The sequence below is a fragment of the Periplaneta americana genome, chromosome 9, assembly GCF_040183065.1.
Source record: "Periplaneta americana isolate PAMFEO1 chromosome 9, P.americana_PAMFEO1_priV1, whole genome shotgun sequence".
Lineage (NCBI taxonomy): Eukaryota > Metazoa > Arthropoda > Insecta > Blattodea > Blattidae > Periplaneta > Periplaneta americana.
This window is the reverse complement of record NC_091125.1, coordinates 105,118,212-105,139,402: the sequence shown is the minus strand read 5'-3', so window position 1 is coordinate 105,139,402 and position 21,191 is coordinate 105,118,212. Positions and strand designations below refer to the sequence as shown.

The window sequence follows — 21,191 nt, the reverse complement described above, 5'->3', positions numbered from 1 at the left end:
CCGTACCTCTATCTATGAAAAAACAGGATATCAGATCATGATAGTGGTGTTAAAACTGCTCCCTAACCGTTGCGTACGCCGCAGTATGCTGAATATGGCATAACTTATTAGTTAAAGTATCATTCAACCAGTAGTGTTAAATATGACGTGAATTTTTTGGAATTTTTTCACGACTACAAGTAGGCCAGGAAGTATCAGGAAAAGGTAACCTATCTGCATTACTAAGAGTCCAGTACTGAAAAATAACTCTTTAAAACGGATTGAACATATAAATTTCCCTTTCCGCGTCTTTCCTGATGCAGCTCCGAAAGGCTACTAACGAATTCGGCCCTATCAGAAGTAGTCAGGAAGAAAGGATAAATGAATTCGGTCCCGACCAGCAGTTTTTTACGTATCCAAATCAGAGATGGTTAAGAAGAAGTGTTAAATCTTGATACATGGGCAAGGGTATGCTCATACCACAGTCTAGTATATACAGTCACGAAGCTCAATACGTAGTAAATATGCATCCTTAGATAGTTGCTAACCATTAGGATAGCTACTATCGCCTCATTATAGATAATGCGAAATGGTACCTGCACAGTCTCTTGTTTCTGTACCCTCATAAACTCAAGCTTCGTGGCTTTATGTACTAGACTATGCTCATACTGAGTATGAATTTTTTATTCCTCTGAGCAGTCCAAGATATGTCACGGTAACTGTGACATAAGCAAGACTCCACTACGCCCAACTTGCAGACTCATCAACTCGATTTTTGAAAACCCGCTATAAAACAGTGCAGAAGTCGCCAAATTGATATTATTATGAGGGTTTTAAAAACCACTAAATCCGTGCATTAGTAATACAAATGTAATAAATTTTACACGCTAAACTAACACGGAAATACCCTTACACCAGAAATAATATACCACAATTTTGCAGACAGCTTTATTTGAAGGATGTCAAACGATAATTGTTTTAAAAATTTTGGGGATTATGTACTAGAGAATTACATTGATGAAAACAGCTTTTTCCTTCGATAATGTGGACCGATTTAACAGAAAATTCCGTCCTCACTGCAAATAATTGCGGAATTTCATTCCAAGCTTAACGATACTTAGGCTATATTATTTTAGATAATTGAAATTTTAAAACAGACTCAGTGTGACATACATATTTTAAAATAAGCAGATAGAGGAAGAAAACCTCCGACGAAGAGGTAGGCCTATTTATTTTACATAAAATTATGGAGTATAAAACAAATGTCATAACAAGATATGATTTTATTAGAACTGTAGCTTTTAAAAATCTCCGAAAATGAAGATTACTTCCTGTTATTTAACTATTATTTGAAACAATTCCCTAAAGGAGAGATGACTTCCTGCTATTTGACTATTTGAAACATCTTTCTAAATGAAGATGACTTTGCGATTTAACTATTTAAAACATCTCTCTAAATGAAGAAGACTTCCTGTTATGACGAAGTTTCATTATTTATTGACGAAGTTCCTCATACGAAACATTTTTAACCATACCGGCAATGAAAATGTCGACAGCCCTAAGCCTGTTCAAACGGGAAAGAAAATGTTTCTACCTGGACAACTGGGACCGAATTTATGTTCTTGTTGGGGACGAATTTATGTTTAAAATGTGAAGAAAAATATTTCTACCTGGATGGCTGGGGCCGAATTTATGTTCTTTTTGGGAATGAATTTATGTTTAAAAGAATACCTGAGGCCAAGTTCATTGAACCGAAACCCGCTCCGAAACGTTGAAAGTTTCTAAATCTGACCCAAAACCCCAAAAATTACGCATCCCGTTTATTATTCTGATACATTCAGAAATTTCATCCCTGTAATTGAGAGAAGACCAACTGTGGTGTACTTGAAGATGTTACTGTAAAATGAAGTTTTAATCTGCCAGAAAGCCGCTGTCACACGTTCGAATCCTGTCTAAGGTATGAATGTATATTGTGAAAATAATGTGTGTTATCTAGACGGAGGTCTAAAGTATTGCCGACCTATCGCCTAACGTCACGTAGACCTTACCTTGAGCCCCCTTTATATCAGGTTAGTAACGCCCGAAATGGGCTTTAGGTAAATGCTACTGGGAGTATTAAAATTCTTCGATAAAGTAATTCGTAAAAACTATTCCCATCATTTGAAACTCCCCAGAATACGAAAAGTTTACACGATACATTAACATAGTTCCTGCTTTGAGGTTGTCTTGCTAATATTTGGTTATTTTCCCTACAGGAATGCATGTTGTCAAGCAAAGAACGACGTCGAGCGCTACGCAGTTCCCATGACCCTAGTTGGCAGCGTGGAGATACGCATAATATAAACTCTATCAACAGCTCGCTCGAAGAATGGTTGTTAGCACGACACAAGATAGGTCTGTATTTGCCAGACATCGTAATTATTATCAGGATTTACAGAAGTGTTCCAAGAACTTTCAATTGTATTTTATCAAATAATTATTTAAAATTTTCCTTGGAATGCAATGCTTGCTTTTATTATATTATTATGAACTTATTTTAAAAGATACTATAGAACCCGATGCTGTTCTGCAGCAATCTAAGTGTGCTTAAATGCGACAGATTCATGTCAATAGATTTACTGGCATGTAAAAGAACTGCGGGACAAAATTCCGGCATACCGGCGACGCTGATATAACCTCGACAGTTGCGAGCATCGTTAAATAACCCATAATTTAATTTTACCTAGACTATACCAATTTTCAAAGCATTCTCCAAACCAATGCATAAGAACGAATGAAGATAACTTTATTATTGAAAAACTTTTCAACCTAGTTTGAATGATTTTGTGGATGTAGGTCTACGTACACCTTTCGCTAGCATAAATTTATTAAAATTCAAAATTTAATTTCTACATATTCTGAATTAATTTTCTGCTGGAATTTTGTATAGTGATTAGGTATTACTTCTAGATTAATAAATAATTTTTAGAATACAAAAAATAAAGTTTCAATGGTAATAATTATATTTTTAAATTGATGATACAATTTGTGTAGGGAAAATTTGTTTCTCTGATATCTTGTTGAGTTTTGAAAAATGTATAATGCTTTCTTCTCCGTTTTATTCATAATTAACATCCTAGCAAATCCTACCCTTATTATTTGAACGTATAAATAAATATTTATTGTGATTTTTTTCATGAATTGTAAATTTAATTTTTAACATAAAAATGACTAATGAAGCAACAACTTGAAACGATAAAACAATGTTAATTGCAGGATTTGTTCTCCAGTATGAAATATACTTGTATGCAAGAGTTCATATATATATATATATATATATATATATATATATATATATATATATATAAAGTGTGGACGTTACGAAGGGAAACGGAGTTGAAAAATTTAAGTTACAGGAAATGAGCGAAAAACTTACTGAAGGTGAAAAGTTCTGTCCATATTTAAACGGCCAAGTCAATTGATACAGCCTTACGTTTTAGGTCATAACTCGAAAGCATCAGAGATAGTCTATTTTAAAAAAATGTTTTCACCATTGAGGAAAGTTCACTCAAAAAAAGAAGAAAACGACTTCCGAAGGTATATATATTTCCTTATGTCACATGTTCCATCATAACTTTGATTCAAATGGGCCGAGTCAAATTAGGGCTCATTCGATAATGAGTAACTTCCTGACAATTTTAAGCTCACGGACGTTATCGTAGCTCCATTTGGTCTAGAAATATTTCGGTTTTAAGTAAAAAGTGAACAGTTATGCCAGTTAATTTAATAAAAGGTGCAATCAATATATTTCCGAATTGTACTTGTATTTATTGTACCATTAAACATACATGCGCGTGTCACTGAAGATGCTTGCTTCCATGCTTGTTGAGTCAGTCTGTCAAACAGCGTCAGATTGTCTTTAAGAACTGAGCTTCTACACGTGATTTTGTGCAAACATGTTAAGGACCTATTGCGATTCGATTCTTCCTAGAATCTCTCCATATACGCCCTCTTCTCTGTCTTTCAAGTGATGCAGTATAGATTTCAGGCATTTCTCTGGTTCTACATAATTTCTCCGTTTCCTATCTATTGTGTGTTGCCTACGTTCAAGGCAGTCCGAAAAACTTATTGATTGTCCTTTGTACATACTTAGATTCTATAATTAAACTTGAATATAATATTGTTCTTGGGTTCGATTCCCGCTTGGGCTGGTTCCTGGTTGAGTTTTTTCCGAGGTTTTATCTAACTATAGACCTAAGGCGAAAGTTAGATAGTCGTTGACAAATCATTGGCCTCACCTCGCCAAATACAATCTCGGTATCACAAATTGCATCGACACTAAATAACCTAGAAGTTGATGCAGCGTCATTAAATAACTAACTAAAAATATGTAATTTTTTTTACTTTTTATTATGATTGTTTTTGGAGACATTTAAATAAGAACTGAGATATATGATGTAACCTAGATCATATATACTGTACACCCAGATTGCTCGGCGTTATAGGCTTTAAGGGTAACAACTTTTGTCAGGTTTACTATGCTGCCATCTAGTTGTTACATAAGGAGTCACGTCATAACGCCCATTTGAATTGCATTAGCGACTGTACTGCCATCTCGTGTTCGTTTACGGCGGACGGGTGGCGATCCTGGCGGTTGTTCTCTTCAAAGTGCAACCGATTTTAACATAGGAATGAGCAATCTGTATGTGATCTGGGAATGTAATAATACCATAAACTGTGAGAAATTGGGATGATCTTTTATCCCTTTTTTATGTAATTGAAAACGGTTTAGCAAACGTCTCCGTTGTACTCTGCCCTGACAGCTGGCTTGCAGCACTTATCAGACTCCGTGCCTGACCTGCCGCTTCTCAAGCGCCAGGATCAAGAGCATCCAGAGACGCGAATGCCGGACGATGAGGAGGAAGACGAAGTGGAGGAAGAACAGTGGCTTCGACGCAGACCCCCAAATCATGAGCAACGCCTATCTTGTGAGTATTGCTCGCTAGCGTGTATTAAAAGGTTGTCTCCTTGATTTGTGTGATACTACTACAGGGGATTGTTGAGTTTGTTGTTTCTGAAAGTTTATTTTTTTAAGGAACCGAATTGTTCACTTTTAACCTCTTAGGTCTACATTCTCTCCAAAGACAAGGTCAGCAGTTCTTTTCTTATGAATTCAAAATACTGTAATCTATCATTTCAATTTAAAAATTTTTTCTACGAATTATTTAGCGTTTCTGAAAGAAAAGGAAGATTAATATTCTGGGTCAAATGGCTACGTTGGCTTACTATACCTTACTTTCACGTTAATTGTAATTCTTAATTGAAATATTAAAAATAAAAAAAATAATAAGCATTTGTGCAGACGAAAAAATTTGTTAAAACGTAAAATATTTAGATCTACATTATTGGGAGCATGGGTCTGCAGAATATTGTCTCTTCACCATTTTAGAGTGAATTATCGTCTTACGTTAGTTCTACCTTTATTTTTCGAACAAAAATTCTGATGATTGATATGCACTTAAAATGAATTAAACCAACGAAGAAGCTTGGATAACAGTGAATTGGACTAGAGATCTGAGGATACGTTTGGGTGCGGGTTCAAATTCTTCTTGGGCTAATTATCTGGTTGGTTGTTTTTCGAGATTTTCCCAATTGTAAGGTGAATGTGAGGTAATTCCACTGCGAATTTTCGAATTTTTCCCTCCAAATTAGGCCTACCACTTCGCTGTCACCAATTCCATCTGCAAACCCAATAAGCCTTCAAAGAAAAATACCCACTCATGCTCGAAAAAAAGGCTACTCAGGATAGTCAGCGAAAACAGAAGATAGCATTCCAAAACTGTTTTTTTTTTTTTTTTTTTTACCTGAACTGTCTATATCTATTCCTGAAAACCAGACCAAATTATAACTTTTTGACTTGAAGAGTTTTTCTGTAAACTCTGACGTCACTTGTGGTACCATGGAACCAGAAGTTATTGTCGCTTTCTTACGTAATTCATGACCTACTATTCATTTCATTCATGGTGCTCTGCCCTAAGAGGTCTTTCACTGCAAACCTAGCATTCTCCAATCATTCCTACTTTTCGCCTTCCTCCTAATCTCCGTGTACGATGCATGTACTTTAATATTGTTTATCATCTGATATCGCTTTCTGCCTGAACATTTCTTCTGGTCACCATTCCTTCCAGTGCATTCTTCAGTTCACAGTTTTTTCTTAGTAAGTGACCCATCTAATTCCTTTTCCTCTTCCTGATCAGTATGACTTAATGTATTTCAGTCAAATTAGCACTACAAGAAATAATTCTTGTATTGATATATTGTTTGTTAGAGATGCTGATTCTCTTGCTTGCATGAATTACTACTATGTAACTTACCTCAGTTATCGTGGATCAATTCTTATAGGTATTAAACATCTAGAAAATGAACAGTATTCCGAAAGTAAAGTTTAAATTAAGTTGTGCAGGCAATATTCATGGAAACATTGAGTATGGATTACGAGTATGTCTGGTTTAAGCCGTTAATTTTTGTTTAGGCAGTCCAAATATCAGTCCAGACATATGGGAGGTATTTAATGGTTTCGCAGGCGAAATAAGGGGGTCCACCGACATCGTCACGTGAATGTTACAAATTTTAGTTGTCGTGTGATAATTTTATGTTAAACATGTGCAGTCAATATGTTATGTTAATTATTTATTTTCTTTAGTTTTCCAACGTTCCTTATTATCGCGTTTTTCATTGGATAATGTTTTATTGAGTCATTTGATCTTTCCATATTATTCCTTAATACGTAAGTTATCTCAAATCACTCAAATAAATTTGTTCATTCGGAATAAATAACGGACATAATAAGAAGGTATCTGTGAAGAATAGACAGCGTAAAGTTTTAACATAATTTATTAATTTATTTAAAGATATTTTGAGTATGTCACTTCTAGCAACACTACCACCTGGATAGACCATGAAAAACGTTGGATTCAGACAATTACATACCAAATGATCTACGACAAACGAGATCAATGACAACTCGCATGACCATTTCGACGTATACTGCTCACTGGAATATCTTATATTCAATTCTTCATTCACTTTTGCTGCCATGAGTTTCAGAGGTTCGAACCGTGAATGATTACCGAAGAAGGTTTCAAGCTTATATAGCTACTGCTGCGCAACATTCTTGTTCATAACATGTTTAATTGATTACATATTTTCGTTTTAAAGTAGTATTAACTAAAATCTTCCGAAATCACCTGATATCGAAGTTCGATATTAAAGAGTGCGAAAAGAAGAACCGGCGATCGAGCCCTCACAGGTAGTCGAAATATTCATAGAACCCGCAACTTTAGCTGAGAGCCATTAATTGCCTTGAGAGATCCGCTTATTAGAAATTAATGTTTCTTTACTCAAACGCATCGTATGAATCAATATATTAATCAGTCAACCCGTTTATATTTATTTATTATTTTAGCTGTATTAAATCATTATTGAAACTAAAAATATACAATTGATGGGAGTTAGAGAAATTCAACGACGAAAAGTGAATACCTCTAGTCGTGTTGTGCGTAATTCCTGAAACAATTCTTTGATGGGCGATCATAAGAGTAAAAGTCAAAAAACCTTATTTTACAGGAGAGCAAAAAAAACTGTTTAACATCGTACATGATTTTGAAGATACTGTTATGTGCATCAGAGAATGTGGCGTTCTACAGCAGGTTTTGACTTGTACTCTTTTTACCAGACATAGATATCGAGCTGATGATGACAAAACTGTACATATATCAATTTCGCCAAAAATTGACTTGAACTCTTATGATCGCCCATCAAAGAATTTATGAACGGTTTGAATCAGATATTCTGTAAACACGAAGGATTCTCCAACAGCGAATGGCGCGATGGCATTAAAATGGTTGGAAATGTTGCTGCAGTACGTGCTGTGCCGGAAAGATCTGAGGACAACCGTTGTAGGCATTGCCACAATGAGGTTGAAACTCTTGCACACGTCCTGGGATCCTATCTGCACGGCGAAGCTCTGCGAAACTCTAGACACCACCAAGTACGATCAATTATAGTTACTGCCCTTAAAGATGCCGATTACAACACCTTTGAAGAAGTACATGGTCTCTCCGTCACTGGCAGTACACGGCGCATAGATATAATAGCTTTCAAGGAATCTACAAGATCTGGATACATAATTGATCCCACTGTGCGTTTCGAAACGGATGAGGAACAGCCAGCAGAAGTGAATAATGAAAAAAAGAATATCTACAATCCTACCATTCCCTATTACCTCAAAAAATACCAGCTAAAAGAGCTTGAAGTAATCGGACTTCTGGTTGGAGCAAGAGGTACCGCTACTCTCTTCATGAAAGATGTGTTTAAGAGACTTGGAATACCTACATCTATTATTCCGATTGTAACCTTAGCTGCATTGAAAGGATCAATTGCTCTCCTGAAGAATCACCTAATTTCGAAATCAAACTAAGTTCAGTATCATTCTTTACTTTTTTGTAACACTTACCTTTCTAAAAATAGGTATATTTCCATTAATCTCAAAAAAAAATTATTTGCAGCTCTGTACTTGTAAGAATTTCATTGTTAAAACAAAATTAATGGTTTTTCATGAACTTGTAAAAATTTCTATGGTTAAATACTCTTTGTCCCTTGTGGCAGCTCACGAATGGTGAGAAGATATATAAATCCAACCACATGAATAAGAAAGAAAATACACAGCAGTGTTAAAGAAAGTGCATATTCTATTTTATTGTTTTAATTCTAGTATAGACGTTTCACAAAATCATTGGGATTTCCTTAAATCTCCTGTCAGTTTTTTAAATAAGGATTTCTAAAGGATGTTCGTATGATATATATATATATTTTCGCCTTTCAGATCGTTTATGTTTCCTTTCTGTAATGCAGATCTATTTAAAATACAATGTAGGAAAGCTTTCCAATTCATTTAATAAATAGTATTTTTCGTGGGTGATGTTAATGCTGTGTGAACTCATTGATCAAAACCAGTTGAATTTGTCAATCTTCACTCTCTTTCATTTGCCTATCTGTATAAACGTCTGTATCTGTATTTTTTTTCCTTAGTGCTAACTGACATTGACATTAATGGATGTGATACGCAAATGGACACTCCACCTCCTTCTGTTCCCGCTACCTTCAGGGGCAGACCTACCAGCTACCGACTCAACAGCGATGTGTTCTTTATGTCTGCAGGTACGTATATAAATTTTATCTTTATCATGAACGTGAAGGTTTTTTTTTAACGTTGAATAACTTTTATCTACGAGCCTGCGCTACACACGAAATATATAAATCACACATATATGTAAATTAAAGAGTAAATAAAGAGCTTTCTGTTAATGTAAGTTATTTTATTTCATAAAGTATATTTTACACAGTAACATAAATATTGCAAACAGGAAACAATTTTCGCTTAATCCCCATCTTCAGTCGCTTACCACGCCCCAAAGTACAAGAAATGGATTTATATTGCAAGTAAAATAAGTAAGTGAAATCTGTATTCAATTTTAGCCACCTTTTATGGCTTCATAGTTTTGGTACAAATTGTTATAATAAAGCTTTGTTATATGAAGAGGAATATAAGTCATCTATAGGCTAAATAAGATATGTCGCGTTGGTGTGAAGCAAGTGTGCCGAGTGCATGCGCTATTATACTATAACATTTAATAAAATTCAAAACATAACATATAAAAATACATTACATAACTCTATTCAATGGGTAACCTGGGAACCAATGTTCCCCTATTAATTTTTTTAAGAACCTAACAGTAAACTCGATATATTTTTGTGATGAATTTTTCTGACGTTTATTAAGTCATTACACTGTACATTTCAATTAGTTTATTATTGTAACTATTACACTAACATATTTATTTAAAATAAGGTTACTGTATCGTGGAGATTCAATAATATTATTATACAATATGTGAGACGTTTGGAGGCTGAAGTGATGAACTACGCTTTTTATAATTATATAGAATTTTTTTGCTCATATTTTCTTAATTTTCTGCAAAATCTTAAAAATTCTGGCACTGGCTTGGTACACAAGAAATGGGACTTTTTGTATCACCATTACAACGAGTTTGTTTCTGATTGCTCTGGTGGTCGTGGTATCAGCAGGCACTTTTCCGTAACTTGGCCTGTAAGATCGCCAGACATTAACCCAATAGATTATTGGTTGTGGGGCTATCTGAAGGAAAAAGTGTTCTTGAACAAACCTGCGACAATTGATGAGTTGAAGGACTCCATTACACAAACAGTGGCAGATATTCCAGAACACAAATTCAGAGCTACTCTATACAGCATTTAAGAGAGCCTATTGCTTGTACAAGAACAGAATGATGAACACACATAACATCTACGACGAAGTTATGGCAATGGATGGTGATCCAAAAAAAAAATCCCGTTTCTTGTGTAATATGGCAGACCTAAAATTTTCAAGATTGTGTAGAAAATGAAGAAAATATCATCAATTAAGTTTACCTCTTACTTTTGAAAAACTCTATATCGTGGTTTTTATGAAACCTCCTATGTGACAGTACAGAAAATAATTTTTCAGAAGTAAGAAAAAATTAATTAGGTATCAATAGGCCTACACTGATCCTTCATGATATCACTGATGTTCATCATATTCACCAACGTTTTCTACCGAATTATCTAATATTTTTATGTACCTACGCCCATTGATTTTTAATTAATTTTTTCTTCCTCCTGAAAAATTATTTTCTGTACTGTCACATAGGAGATTTCATAAAAACAACTAGGATATATTTATTGAGTTACGCAGTTAGAATGGAGTCTATTCCTACAACAAAATTTATCAAAAAGACTTCTTAAGCCGAGCTATAACTGTGCAGATCACAGTACTTATTCTCTCCACTGATTAAAACATCGAAACTTGCAGTCTTTCAACTTCAGTACCGTAAAGAGGGGTGACTTTGAACGCCGAGGTGACTTTGAACAGTAATTTAGCGCCTTTCTAAATTAAATGCTGTACCCAATTGCGATAAAACTGTTTAAGTTGTCAATAAACTAGTTAAGTTCTTTCGCAATAGGGCACAGCATTTAATTTAGAAAGGCGCTAAATTACTGTTCAAAGTCACCCCACTTTACGGTACCTATTTTCTCAGTTTTAGTTCTGGTGAAGTTAATCAATTTAACTTCTGAATGCAGTGAACCAATTCAAAAAATTACTGTGAGCATTATGCATTGGATATTACATTCTCTTCACAGGATATAATACTTACTATTCTATGCGAACAGGTATATATTATTTATTTTATTACTGACAAAATTACACACTATATATATTGTTAAAACATAATTTTATTTTTCTCTTAACAGTTCCACCGTCAAGTGAACCTGCAGATAGATTGCGCTATGGAGGAGGTTCAGCTACTCCATCATTCTGTAGCTCTCGTTCTGTGCTGACACCTGTTGGATCATTCCGTAGCACCCATCTATTCAACCCTTCCAAAGTTGCTGCCGATAGATATTCAGTTCTAGGTGAAAATTCGCAGTTGACTAGATATAGAGGTATGGCTCTGAACCCATCTTGCACTTAAATCATCTTTCTGGCCTGTGACTGTTCTTCGAAGTTCGACAGTATCTCTTCCATCATTTCACATACCTATCAGAACAATGGCATTGTCAATTTATTGTGATAAAACATGTATTTTTTTTTATTTATTCTTGTATCTCTTAATTTATCGCATCTCAAATATGATATACATAATCATCAATAATCCCATGTTTCATTTTGATTTACCATGCTCACAGTGAAAACAGAACTGAGCAGCCTTACGTCTGTGTTAAGAAAGACTATCTTTTCTAGATGTGAAAATGCAGTAAACTCCCGATAAATGATATAATGATATTAAAAAATGTTTGAAATTCTGATTATCTCACGTATTTAAATGTACTGGAAAGGAAAAAAAAAAAGATTAAATTAATTCCGTACAACTCATTCTCCTCAACACAATAATGTTCATAATCTTTTCCAGATTGAACAATAATATCAGCAATATTTTGTTCAATTTATCTACACAAAAGCTATTCGGATATTAATTATATACGTAGGCCTATAATTACTTTAGTCTCCCTTAAAAAATTAAATTATTTTCATTGTGTTTGCTACTGATGAACGTGATACCAGTACGATATGTGTTAATGTTCAAAGACTTATAAGTAAAATTTAAATAAATAGTTACGCAGTTCACCATTTTTAGTCTGATTTCTTTCTTTACACATGAAAAAGGGCTAAAAGTGACGAAAACGGCCAAATTATGTTCTGTTAATACATTTTCATCTGTCTGTATATTCTAATTTGACATGCAAATTTATAACTTCTGCTTACGCATAAACGTTATTGGGAGTATATTGCAAAATAACGCATTTACTTGCAACTGTTCTGTGCTAGAATTTGTATAACCTTCATTAACGTTATTATGATTCTGTACTAACTGCAAGGCGTAAACCAGAGGGTTCCAAAGCTGTTGCACGTCCCTTCAAGTTTTTAATGAAAGTTCACACGCTTCTTCACTTCCAGATTTGAATAAAATTTAAATACGCGAGTACATAATTAACATAACTTGCAGCTTATTTGTCATTGCATATAATGTAATTGAAAACAATAATATAATATCCCTGTTATCAGGAGTATTGAAATAGATATATATCTACCGGTAGATATTTCATCGAAGCTCAATATGCTTAAATTTTACTTTTAAAATGATGGCTTTGAGCTCGTTTCACAAACATACTACATAATAATACTTTGTTTGGAGAAAATATGAGCCAGGAAGAGTGTGAATTCACAGTATTTTCTTATGATAATCTCGAGAAAGTAAAGAATTGTATAATTATTTTACCATATTCATTACAGAAGTATATTTGCACAAACAACGTGCTGGTACATTCATTTTGGATAAATAAGACATACGGTATTTTCTTATCCACCCACTCAGTATTCGCGCCCATGACTTTGGAAACCTCTGGTTTAGACACTACTTCACATTCTTTTGTTTTATTGCGAGATACAATCAATATTGGTGGTTCATGGCTATTCTTGCTCATTGCAAGGAAATTTAAATTAGCAGTTTGGTATGAAATTGCTTGTTACATTTCAATTCTTCCCGATTGGTAAGTAGGCCTACTACTATCATTATTTGTCAAAGTTTATATCTGAAATTGTAATGTACGACTAATAATACCATACAGAGTAGGACCGTTTGCAGGATTTCTGTATCAGAGATATTCAAAAGTTTTTTTGTGCTCCTCTCGTTTTTTGGAAGAGGGAATCGAATATTGACACATAACGGAATTATCAAATAATGATACATGTGTAACTGAATTTCAGTTTCTTAAATTCTCATTGTAAAATAAAATACAATGAATATGAAAACCCTTGTAGTGAGCCTATTGAACTAATAGTGTTTGTGTATGTAAGTGTATCTTTTTAACCCGAAACCTATTCTTCTTGTAAACAATAATTTTGTAGCTTTGAGTTCATTTGTGCATTTCGATATAAATTGTTTCTAGCAGTGCTTGCATAACAATGTCTAAAATTCTGCTTCTTCTGTAATTCATAACAACTTCCTTAAAAATTCTCTTTGCTTACTTGAGTTGCTTTCTGTATGACTGTTTGTAAAACAATTGTTAAAAACATTGCAAACGAAAAGAGAGAAGGATTCAATTAATTTCAGAATATCACAGTTGGTACCAGTGTTAAAAACATAAACATAAATATCCATTAGAATTTTATTTAACTACCTACGTAATTCAGTTTTCTTCCTAGATTTGTCTACAGTAAATATCAAGTACCGGTACCGATACATATATTTCAAACAAGTTGCTTCCTAAAGATTTTCGGGAAGTAATATCCTTTTTCCTGGATAGTGGCGTGTTTTTAAGGATAGGTAATTGCTATTGATAGAACTGGCAGAATTAAGAGAGACTGCTCAGAAAGAAAGAGCACTCTTTGTATCTCGTTCAAATAATTAATTATAAATATAAAGGGTAAAATTAGAATTCCAAATTTTTAAAATACGGTATATATTATATTTCATAACTTGTGGTGTCAAACAGCACTATCTTAAGATGAACATATTTTAACTTTTCTATAGAAAACAGAACCAGAAGACGGGAAGATTAATTTTATTTTTAATTTCGAACTTATATTTACATTACGAAGATTTTATATCTTATCATAAGTAGATAACCAGATTCTATTTTTACAGTCAGAAAGTAACTTGCAGGACCTATATTATAAACTAAATGGAAATATTAAAAATTATAGTCTTATTTGTTTACGATCACTGATAAAATCAAGATCATAGCATTTATGTGGAAGTAGCAGCTGATAGAAAAATTGTATATGAAACCTAGATAGTAGACAAATTATGTAACTATTTCGATCGACATTGTAATAAAAATATCAAATTTCAACAGGTAATGTGACACGATTTTAGGATGTTTAGAGAAGAAGACAAGAAGGAAACAACTTTCAGAATCGTGAAAGATAATAGCAGTTTTTGTTCTCCTTTATCATTTCGAAACCTGGACATTGATTTTAATGACGTTTTTACACGTAAGACAGTAAATGCATAATTTTAAATTATTTCAGAAAATTAAGAAGCATAGAATTGAGCAAAAGAACAATTTAGATTAGATCATCAATCAGACTAAAACGCTGCCAAATAAGCATGGAAATATCAACCTATGGGAATAAGATTAGTAAGACTTTCAAAAATAATACACCGTGTTCCGCTTATAAGTATAACAAAAGAAATAGCTATAACTTCTGAATTAATACAAGTATATAGTTGAAACCAACTGCTACAAAGAATGAAAACTGGGAATTTTTGTTACCTTGTGTTCCATAAACCTCAACATGGCTTCCATTGGTGGCACGGGAAATATCCAACCGGTATTCAACCTCGACCCAAGTGTTATGAAGCATCTGTGGTGTAACATTGTTGACAGCAGCATAAATTCTTTCTTGTAAGTCTGCCAAATCACGTACTGGCGTCCTGTAGACCTGGTCCTTAACAAACCCCCACAGGAAAAAATCAGGTGGTGTTAGATCTGGTGATCTGGCAGGCCATGTGATGTACGGTGATCCTCTTCCGATCCATCTTGCAGGGAATTGTTCATCTAAGAATGTGCGAACCATGTTGGCAAAGTGTGGTGGAGCCCCATCTTGCTGGAAAATTGCTCCATCTGGGAGTTGTGGCACAGCATACAGTTGCAACATATCCAGGTACGTGTTTGCAGTGACTGTCTTTTCAGCAAAGAAATAGGGACCAATGATTCTGTCACGCATGATCCCACACCAAACATTCCATTTAGGGGAATCCCGTTGGTGTTCAATTACGACACTTGGATTTTCCGACCCCCAGATGCGACAATTGTGTCGGTTTACTTTTCCACTGACGTGGAAGGTTGCCTCATCTGAGAAACAGACTCGAGTTAGAAATGTGTCGTCATCGTCCACTTTATCCAACATTGTTTCTGCAAAGCGTTTTCGTTCCAGTTTATCATTCGGCGTAATCATCTGATGAAGTTGCAGCTTGTACGCTCGCAAACGCAATCTTTTATGGAGCACTGTATGCACTGTTGTTGGTGGGATGTTCAACTGCACACTAGCCTGTCGAATGGATTTCCGCGGGCTTCTCTGAAATGCCTCGCGAATGCGTTCGACATTTTCGTCAGACACTTTACGCTTGGAATGTTTACCTGCATTAGACAACAAACTTCCTGTTTCTCTGAGCTGCCTATCCCATTTCATTATTGAGACGTACGTCGGTACAGCTTCCCTCGGTCTAAGATTGTACTGACGGCGAAACAAGCGCTGTACACGAATTATGGATCTATGTTCTGCTAATGACAGCACACAAAAGGCTTTCTGCTGTGGCGTCCACATGCTGACTGACTAAAGATACGATACGAATTCTCTTATTTAATGATCTGCGCATGCGTGAGTCTTCTAAAAATAAGTAACAACAATGGATTAAAACTTCCCAATTTCCTCTTTACAATGGTACCAATCTTAACCCATTTGCATGCATTGTTATGAAATTATAACTATTTCTTTTATTATACTTATAAGCGGAACACTCTGTATATAGATAGAACAAGAATATACTGACGAGATCTGAATGGTATTCAGACTATGAAGATGAGGATAACGAGGACGGCTTGTTGTCATTAATAGGCCTATTACTGTTTGTCTGGCATTGTTTTACGTAGAACTGGTACCATCATGTAAATTAAATAAATGCAGACTTCAATTAGAGGAAGCTTCTCTCTCTCTTTCAGTGCATTGTTTTTATACAGCAGTAATTTACACATTATGTAAGTCTATACCAAAATAATAATTATTTATGTGGATTAGGAGTCTTCCTACTAATATTGTGATTGGTTCATCAGTAGCACTGAGAAAGCATACTTTGTTTTCTGTAACATGTTGTTTATTTATTGTGTTTTGATTTCATTCAGGTGCTCACAAAATTTGATAGTAACTTATACTAGCAATTGAGAATCACATAGTTAATGTCAGAATAAAATTTCAGGATTTCTATATGTGTCTGAGTTTCCCATAATAAATATGTTATTCATGTGAACTGCATTAGTCATTGGCAAACTAAATTAGAAAAAAAAAAAGCGAGAACATGTTTACATATACCGGCACCAGTATTCTCAGGATCTAACAATGAATTAATTATTCTGGTTAGAATAGTATGTCGAAGTAAAACTAAAATCCGTAGTGGGAACGTTCTTTTCACATTTATATATATGACACTTATTTCATTTTACGTGAATATATTACAAGAATAATTGTTTATTGTATTTTTTTTCCAATGTGACCAGTATTATTATCTTCGCAGTTTCCCAATCAACTTATTTACTGCTGCATGATTTTTAATCTTCAGATTGATAAATTGTTGCTGTTTTTATTAAATACTAAGCTTACTAAAATATATTTCTCACAAAGAATAATCACAGATAAATAACACAATATATATTCTAATGCCATCATTCTGCAACTATCGTAACCTCTTTCCCATACTAGTCTTATTGGGCTGTATTCATAGACATTTTTAGCACGGGCTTCCGGTGGATGATCAGCGAAACTAACGTTTTTCATATTCATAAACCAATGTTAGCGATATGAATAATTCGTCCCTCCTCTGGCAAACTCGGGGCTAGTTTATCACGCTCATAGCAGGGTAGTGAAATGTCTATGAATAGCACCCATTTTGTTTGAATATTCCTAATCATATAACTTTAATAGCAACATTAATGGAAGAATGTCATAGTTATTACAATTCTGCATTTTCTTTTTCATATTGTTAATTTGATTATATTGGGAAACTCAGATATACTTCATGGATATGCCTAAGTTTGTCTCCAAATAAAGGTGTTTCTAGAAATAAATAATCTGTCCACTTTTCCATATCTCTAAAGCATGTTTTAAACATCTGATGTAGCAAAGAAATGTGTAACTAAAAGCTAAGCTGTTACTAACAACATGGTTGAAGCTTTATGTATTGGATTTCTCGCTGCATTTAGTTAGAGAAGGATAAGTAAGTAACATGTCAAGAATCCTTATAATTTTGACTTCTTAGCTTAGTAACAAAGTGCAATAAAATTGTTTATGAAATTAAATAAAAGTGAGTTTACAAAACGTATTCTTAGTATTGCACATGTTTTTGTCAGACCGTTCCCACAGCGATGCCCACAAGTTGGACCGCCATAACTGGAAGACGAGAGCTGAGGTCACACGTCGAACAAGCTACGTAGTTCATGCGACTCAAGTATAAAGTCTGCCAAATTGACGACTGCAATTTCTGGAGTAAATTGATACCAAGATACCAGCACATGATCATGTTATGGATATTTCTGCAGGTTATTGATAACTGATACGTGAATGAAACTAACACTGTTTCAATTTGAAGTCTTCAGTGTATTTATGAAAAGCAATAAATACAGCGATGTTGAAACTATGTAATAAATCTGTTATATATAAATGTATGGATGACAGGAATCAAAATCAGATGTTTGAAACATAATGTAGATGTCATTTGCACCATTAAGCAGTTATTTTGTTACATCTGAATTATTTAATTAATGACAATGAACTTGCATGTATCTTTTCATCATTTTCAGGGAAAATAATAAGGTAGATGAAAGCTAGCGAAGTTCGTATAATCAATACATTTCTCACATTTTAAATAATGAAAAAGCTTCTTCATTTAACACTTTTGAAGTTTACAATGAAGTACGGTAAAATGATTATGAGTATCTCTTACCATAATTTATGAATACCAATTAATTTTTGTTGTCAGACAATTTTATCAGATTACTAGTAGATATTTTCCTTGTATCAGTATTCAAATTTCAGATTTACTTATTTCTATTAAATAGTTTTGAAGACTTATTTCTGATGTAAGATTTATACTTTCTAATATTTAATAATTTAAACATTAACTTTGTACATCATAGAATAAATCTGAATGGCCTAATTCCTTTTCAATTATTCTGTAAGGAGCACCTGTGGTTTACATACGCCTTAGATCTTCATAACAGCTATTTTTCCTGTCATCCATATAATTATTGAAATAAAAAAATAAATTTGTCATATATTTTATAACTCTTGTCAAGCTGATATATTCATATGATTAATTATCATAAATAAAACCTATTTATATAAATGCTAGATCAATCAATAAAAGTCAACTTGTAACTTCCATACTGTATGTACTAATTTCTTAATGGGTGCAAAACTGTACACTTCCAATATATATTTATTTAAGGGAGTTATCTCACATCAGTCTCGAAATACATTGCATTCCATTATGGAAATAGTCTTCATTAAGAGCGAATTATCAGATTACATTACAGTAAATTAATTCTTTGTGGGACTTAGATTTTATTTTGAAGAAAGAAGTCATAAAGTATGTCTCCTTAGTATTTCATCGTGTCATATAAAAATGTGTTCATACCATGCATCTTTCCATCCAATCGTAGAAGAATTCAGAATGTTTATAAGAGGACAAAATAGTATTTCTATAACAATTAATTTGTATTTAAATTTTGAGGGTTCATTTGTTTTATTATACATTACTAAAATAATACTAATGTATACAAATACATTTATTGTTTCATTGATATTGACGTAAATTAAAAGTTCCTTTTCTGGATACTTAATTGAAAGCTTTGAAATTGTATAATGTAGAAAACAGTGTATTGCTATATGACTCTTCGATCACAAAAAGATTCATAGTGTTTGTTAAACACTTTAATTTTGATGTGATGTAGAAACAACCAGGTAAAGAGAGAAAAAAACTACAAAAAAATTGTGTTAACAATGAGGTATTAATACTTTCTAAGGATTGTAATAAAGTTCCCCTTATTGGTTTAATGTATGTAAATTTCATGTATTAATGACCTTTGACTTCGAAACAAACACAAATTCTGGAGAATCTTTTACAAAAAATATGCGGATTTAAAATACGCGATATATAGGCTTATTGGTATAATGCAATTCGGAATGCAATATTGAGGTAATTGTTTAAAATCTGTTATCATGTGACAAAAATGACATTCTATAGAACTAGATCTTTAATGCTTTATTATGAAATAAGATAAATATTTAATCAGAGTCCTAATGGTTTTCAAAATCATTACTATGAATTTTTTAGATGATTGAATTGAATAGATTGATTGTGTACAGTAATGGATAATACAAAAGATGTTACCTAGTTATACAATATGACACAGCAGAAAGTAAATTTATGCATGCCAATACAGGAGGAGTAATATAAATTTAAACATTTTGAATTTTTTATTTTATTGCCGATAATTTGCTCATTATTAGTACTGTAATAAATATAGGCTTTTAAGATATCTATACAGTCAAAAAAGTTAATCTAGTTAAGACTAAAGTTATGCAAACTGTACTAGTGACGCGCAACGTAAAATAATGTTTAAATTTTAAAATCCTTGTTAAAATAAATATTGCATTGTCAGTGATCCTGTTTTGTTTTTATATCGTATGTTGTAGATGAACTAGTCATGGTCTTATATGTTTCTTTTTTGGAATAAATTATAAATACAGAATACTGTATGGCATATATATTCTTTCTTTATTTCTATCCTTTTTTTGGAGAAGATCAGAACCAACTTCTCCTATAGCATGGTATTTTTTAAAGCTCGAAATAAATACAGTCCTTCATTCTCACATTCTTTGGATATGTCAGTCTACAAGTCAACTTGTGTTTCGCAAAGATTCTAAATACTGTATGATGAATTTAATTTCCTTAGTCTTGGTAGTTTGAAGACAATAACATGTTTTTATTGCACATGGTATACGGATACATCAGATATATTAATATAAATTACTTTCAGGTTTACGTATTTTGGATTGGAAATCCAAGTTACCATTACTGTACGTATTTCCTTGTTTCCTAATTTTAAAACATTAATACAATCAAATAAAATAAGATGCATCCATTTCTACCGTCATTAGGACAAACGCAATATCAATGTGCATCTTAAAACTACGTGTGGTACGGTAAGAATTTATCATTGTTTGAATTTAAGATGAAGTACCAGTACGTTATCAGATAGTAAACAAATCTTTATAGTTATTACTGTAGTAGTGAATTGACTTATGTGTGGTAGTGAAAATGGTTGAGAATCAGATACAGCGCAGCTCTTTGCGACGTGATGTTTTGCTTTACAGTGTCTCACAATGCCTCGTGGCAGTTTAACATGGTCTGCTCACGACAACTGATCTGCTGGCTGAGTGGGTTTGGAAAACTGCACTAGCCTAGAAAATGGCGTTAATGAATGAGGACTGTCTATATCAGAAATTATATTGTATTTGGTTATTATTTCCTAAGAACACCTAATATGCCTAAAAATCTATACAATTGAAGGCGTTTTAATATTAAATAGGTACTACTAATGTAGTGCACAAACGTAATTTTGTATGTTTATGACTACTTCACGAACCACAATAATGAAAAATATATTAAATCAATGTATGACTTGAGGCTTTCCCGGCATTTGATGTAGAATAACTCTTCTCGGGTTCTCAGCCAGGTGAGTTGGAGATTAGCTTCCAAGCTTTCGACGGCTAGCTCATTCCCTGAAGAAGATGGCAGAGCTATACTTGTTTTTTTTTAAAGATGGGACATGAC

At 33.4% G+C, this 21,191-nt stretch overlaps 1 protein-coding gene across 1 annotated transcript in view; it reads left to right on the top strand.

The window, feature by feature from the left end:
* The window catches only part of LOC138706357 (uncharacterized), a 469,670-nt gene extending 449,550 nt beyond the window's left edge, over positions 1-20,120 (top strand). Inside the window, exons 4-8 of the mRNA XM_069835536.1 lie at positions 2,235-2,373; positions 4,782-4,946; positions 9,049-9,177; positions 11,329-11,520; positions 17,704-20,120. Coding sequence (XP_069691637.1) covers positions 2,235-2,373; positions 4,782-4,946; positions 9,049-9,177; positions 11,329-11,520; positions 17,704-17,807 — 729 coding nt within the window. The 3' untranslated portion in view covers positions 17,808-20,120. The remainder of the gene's footprint in view (positions 1-2,234; positions 2,374-4,781; positions 4,947-9,048; positions 9,178-11,328; positions 11,521-17,703) is intronic.
* The last annotated feature ends 1,071 nt before the right edge of the window (positions 20,121-21,191 follow it).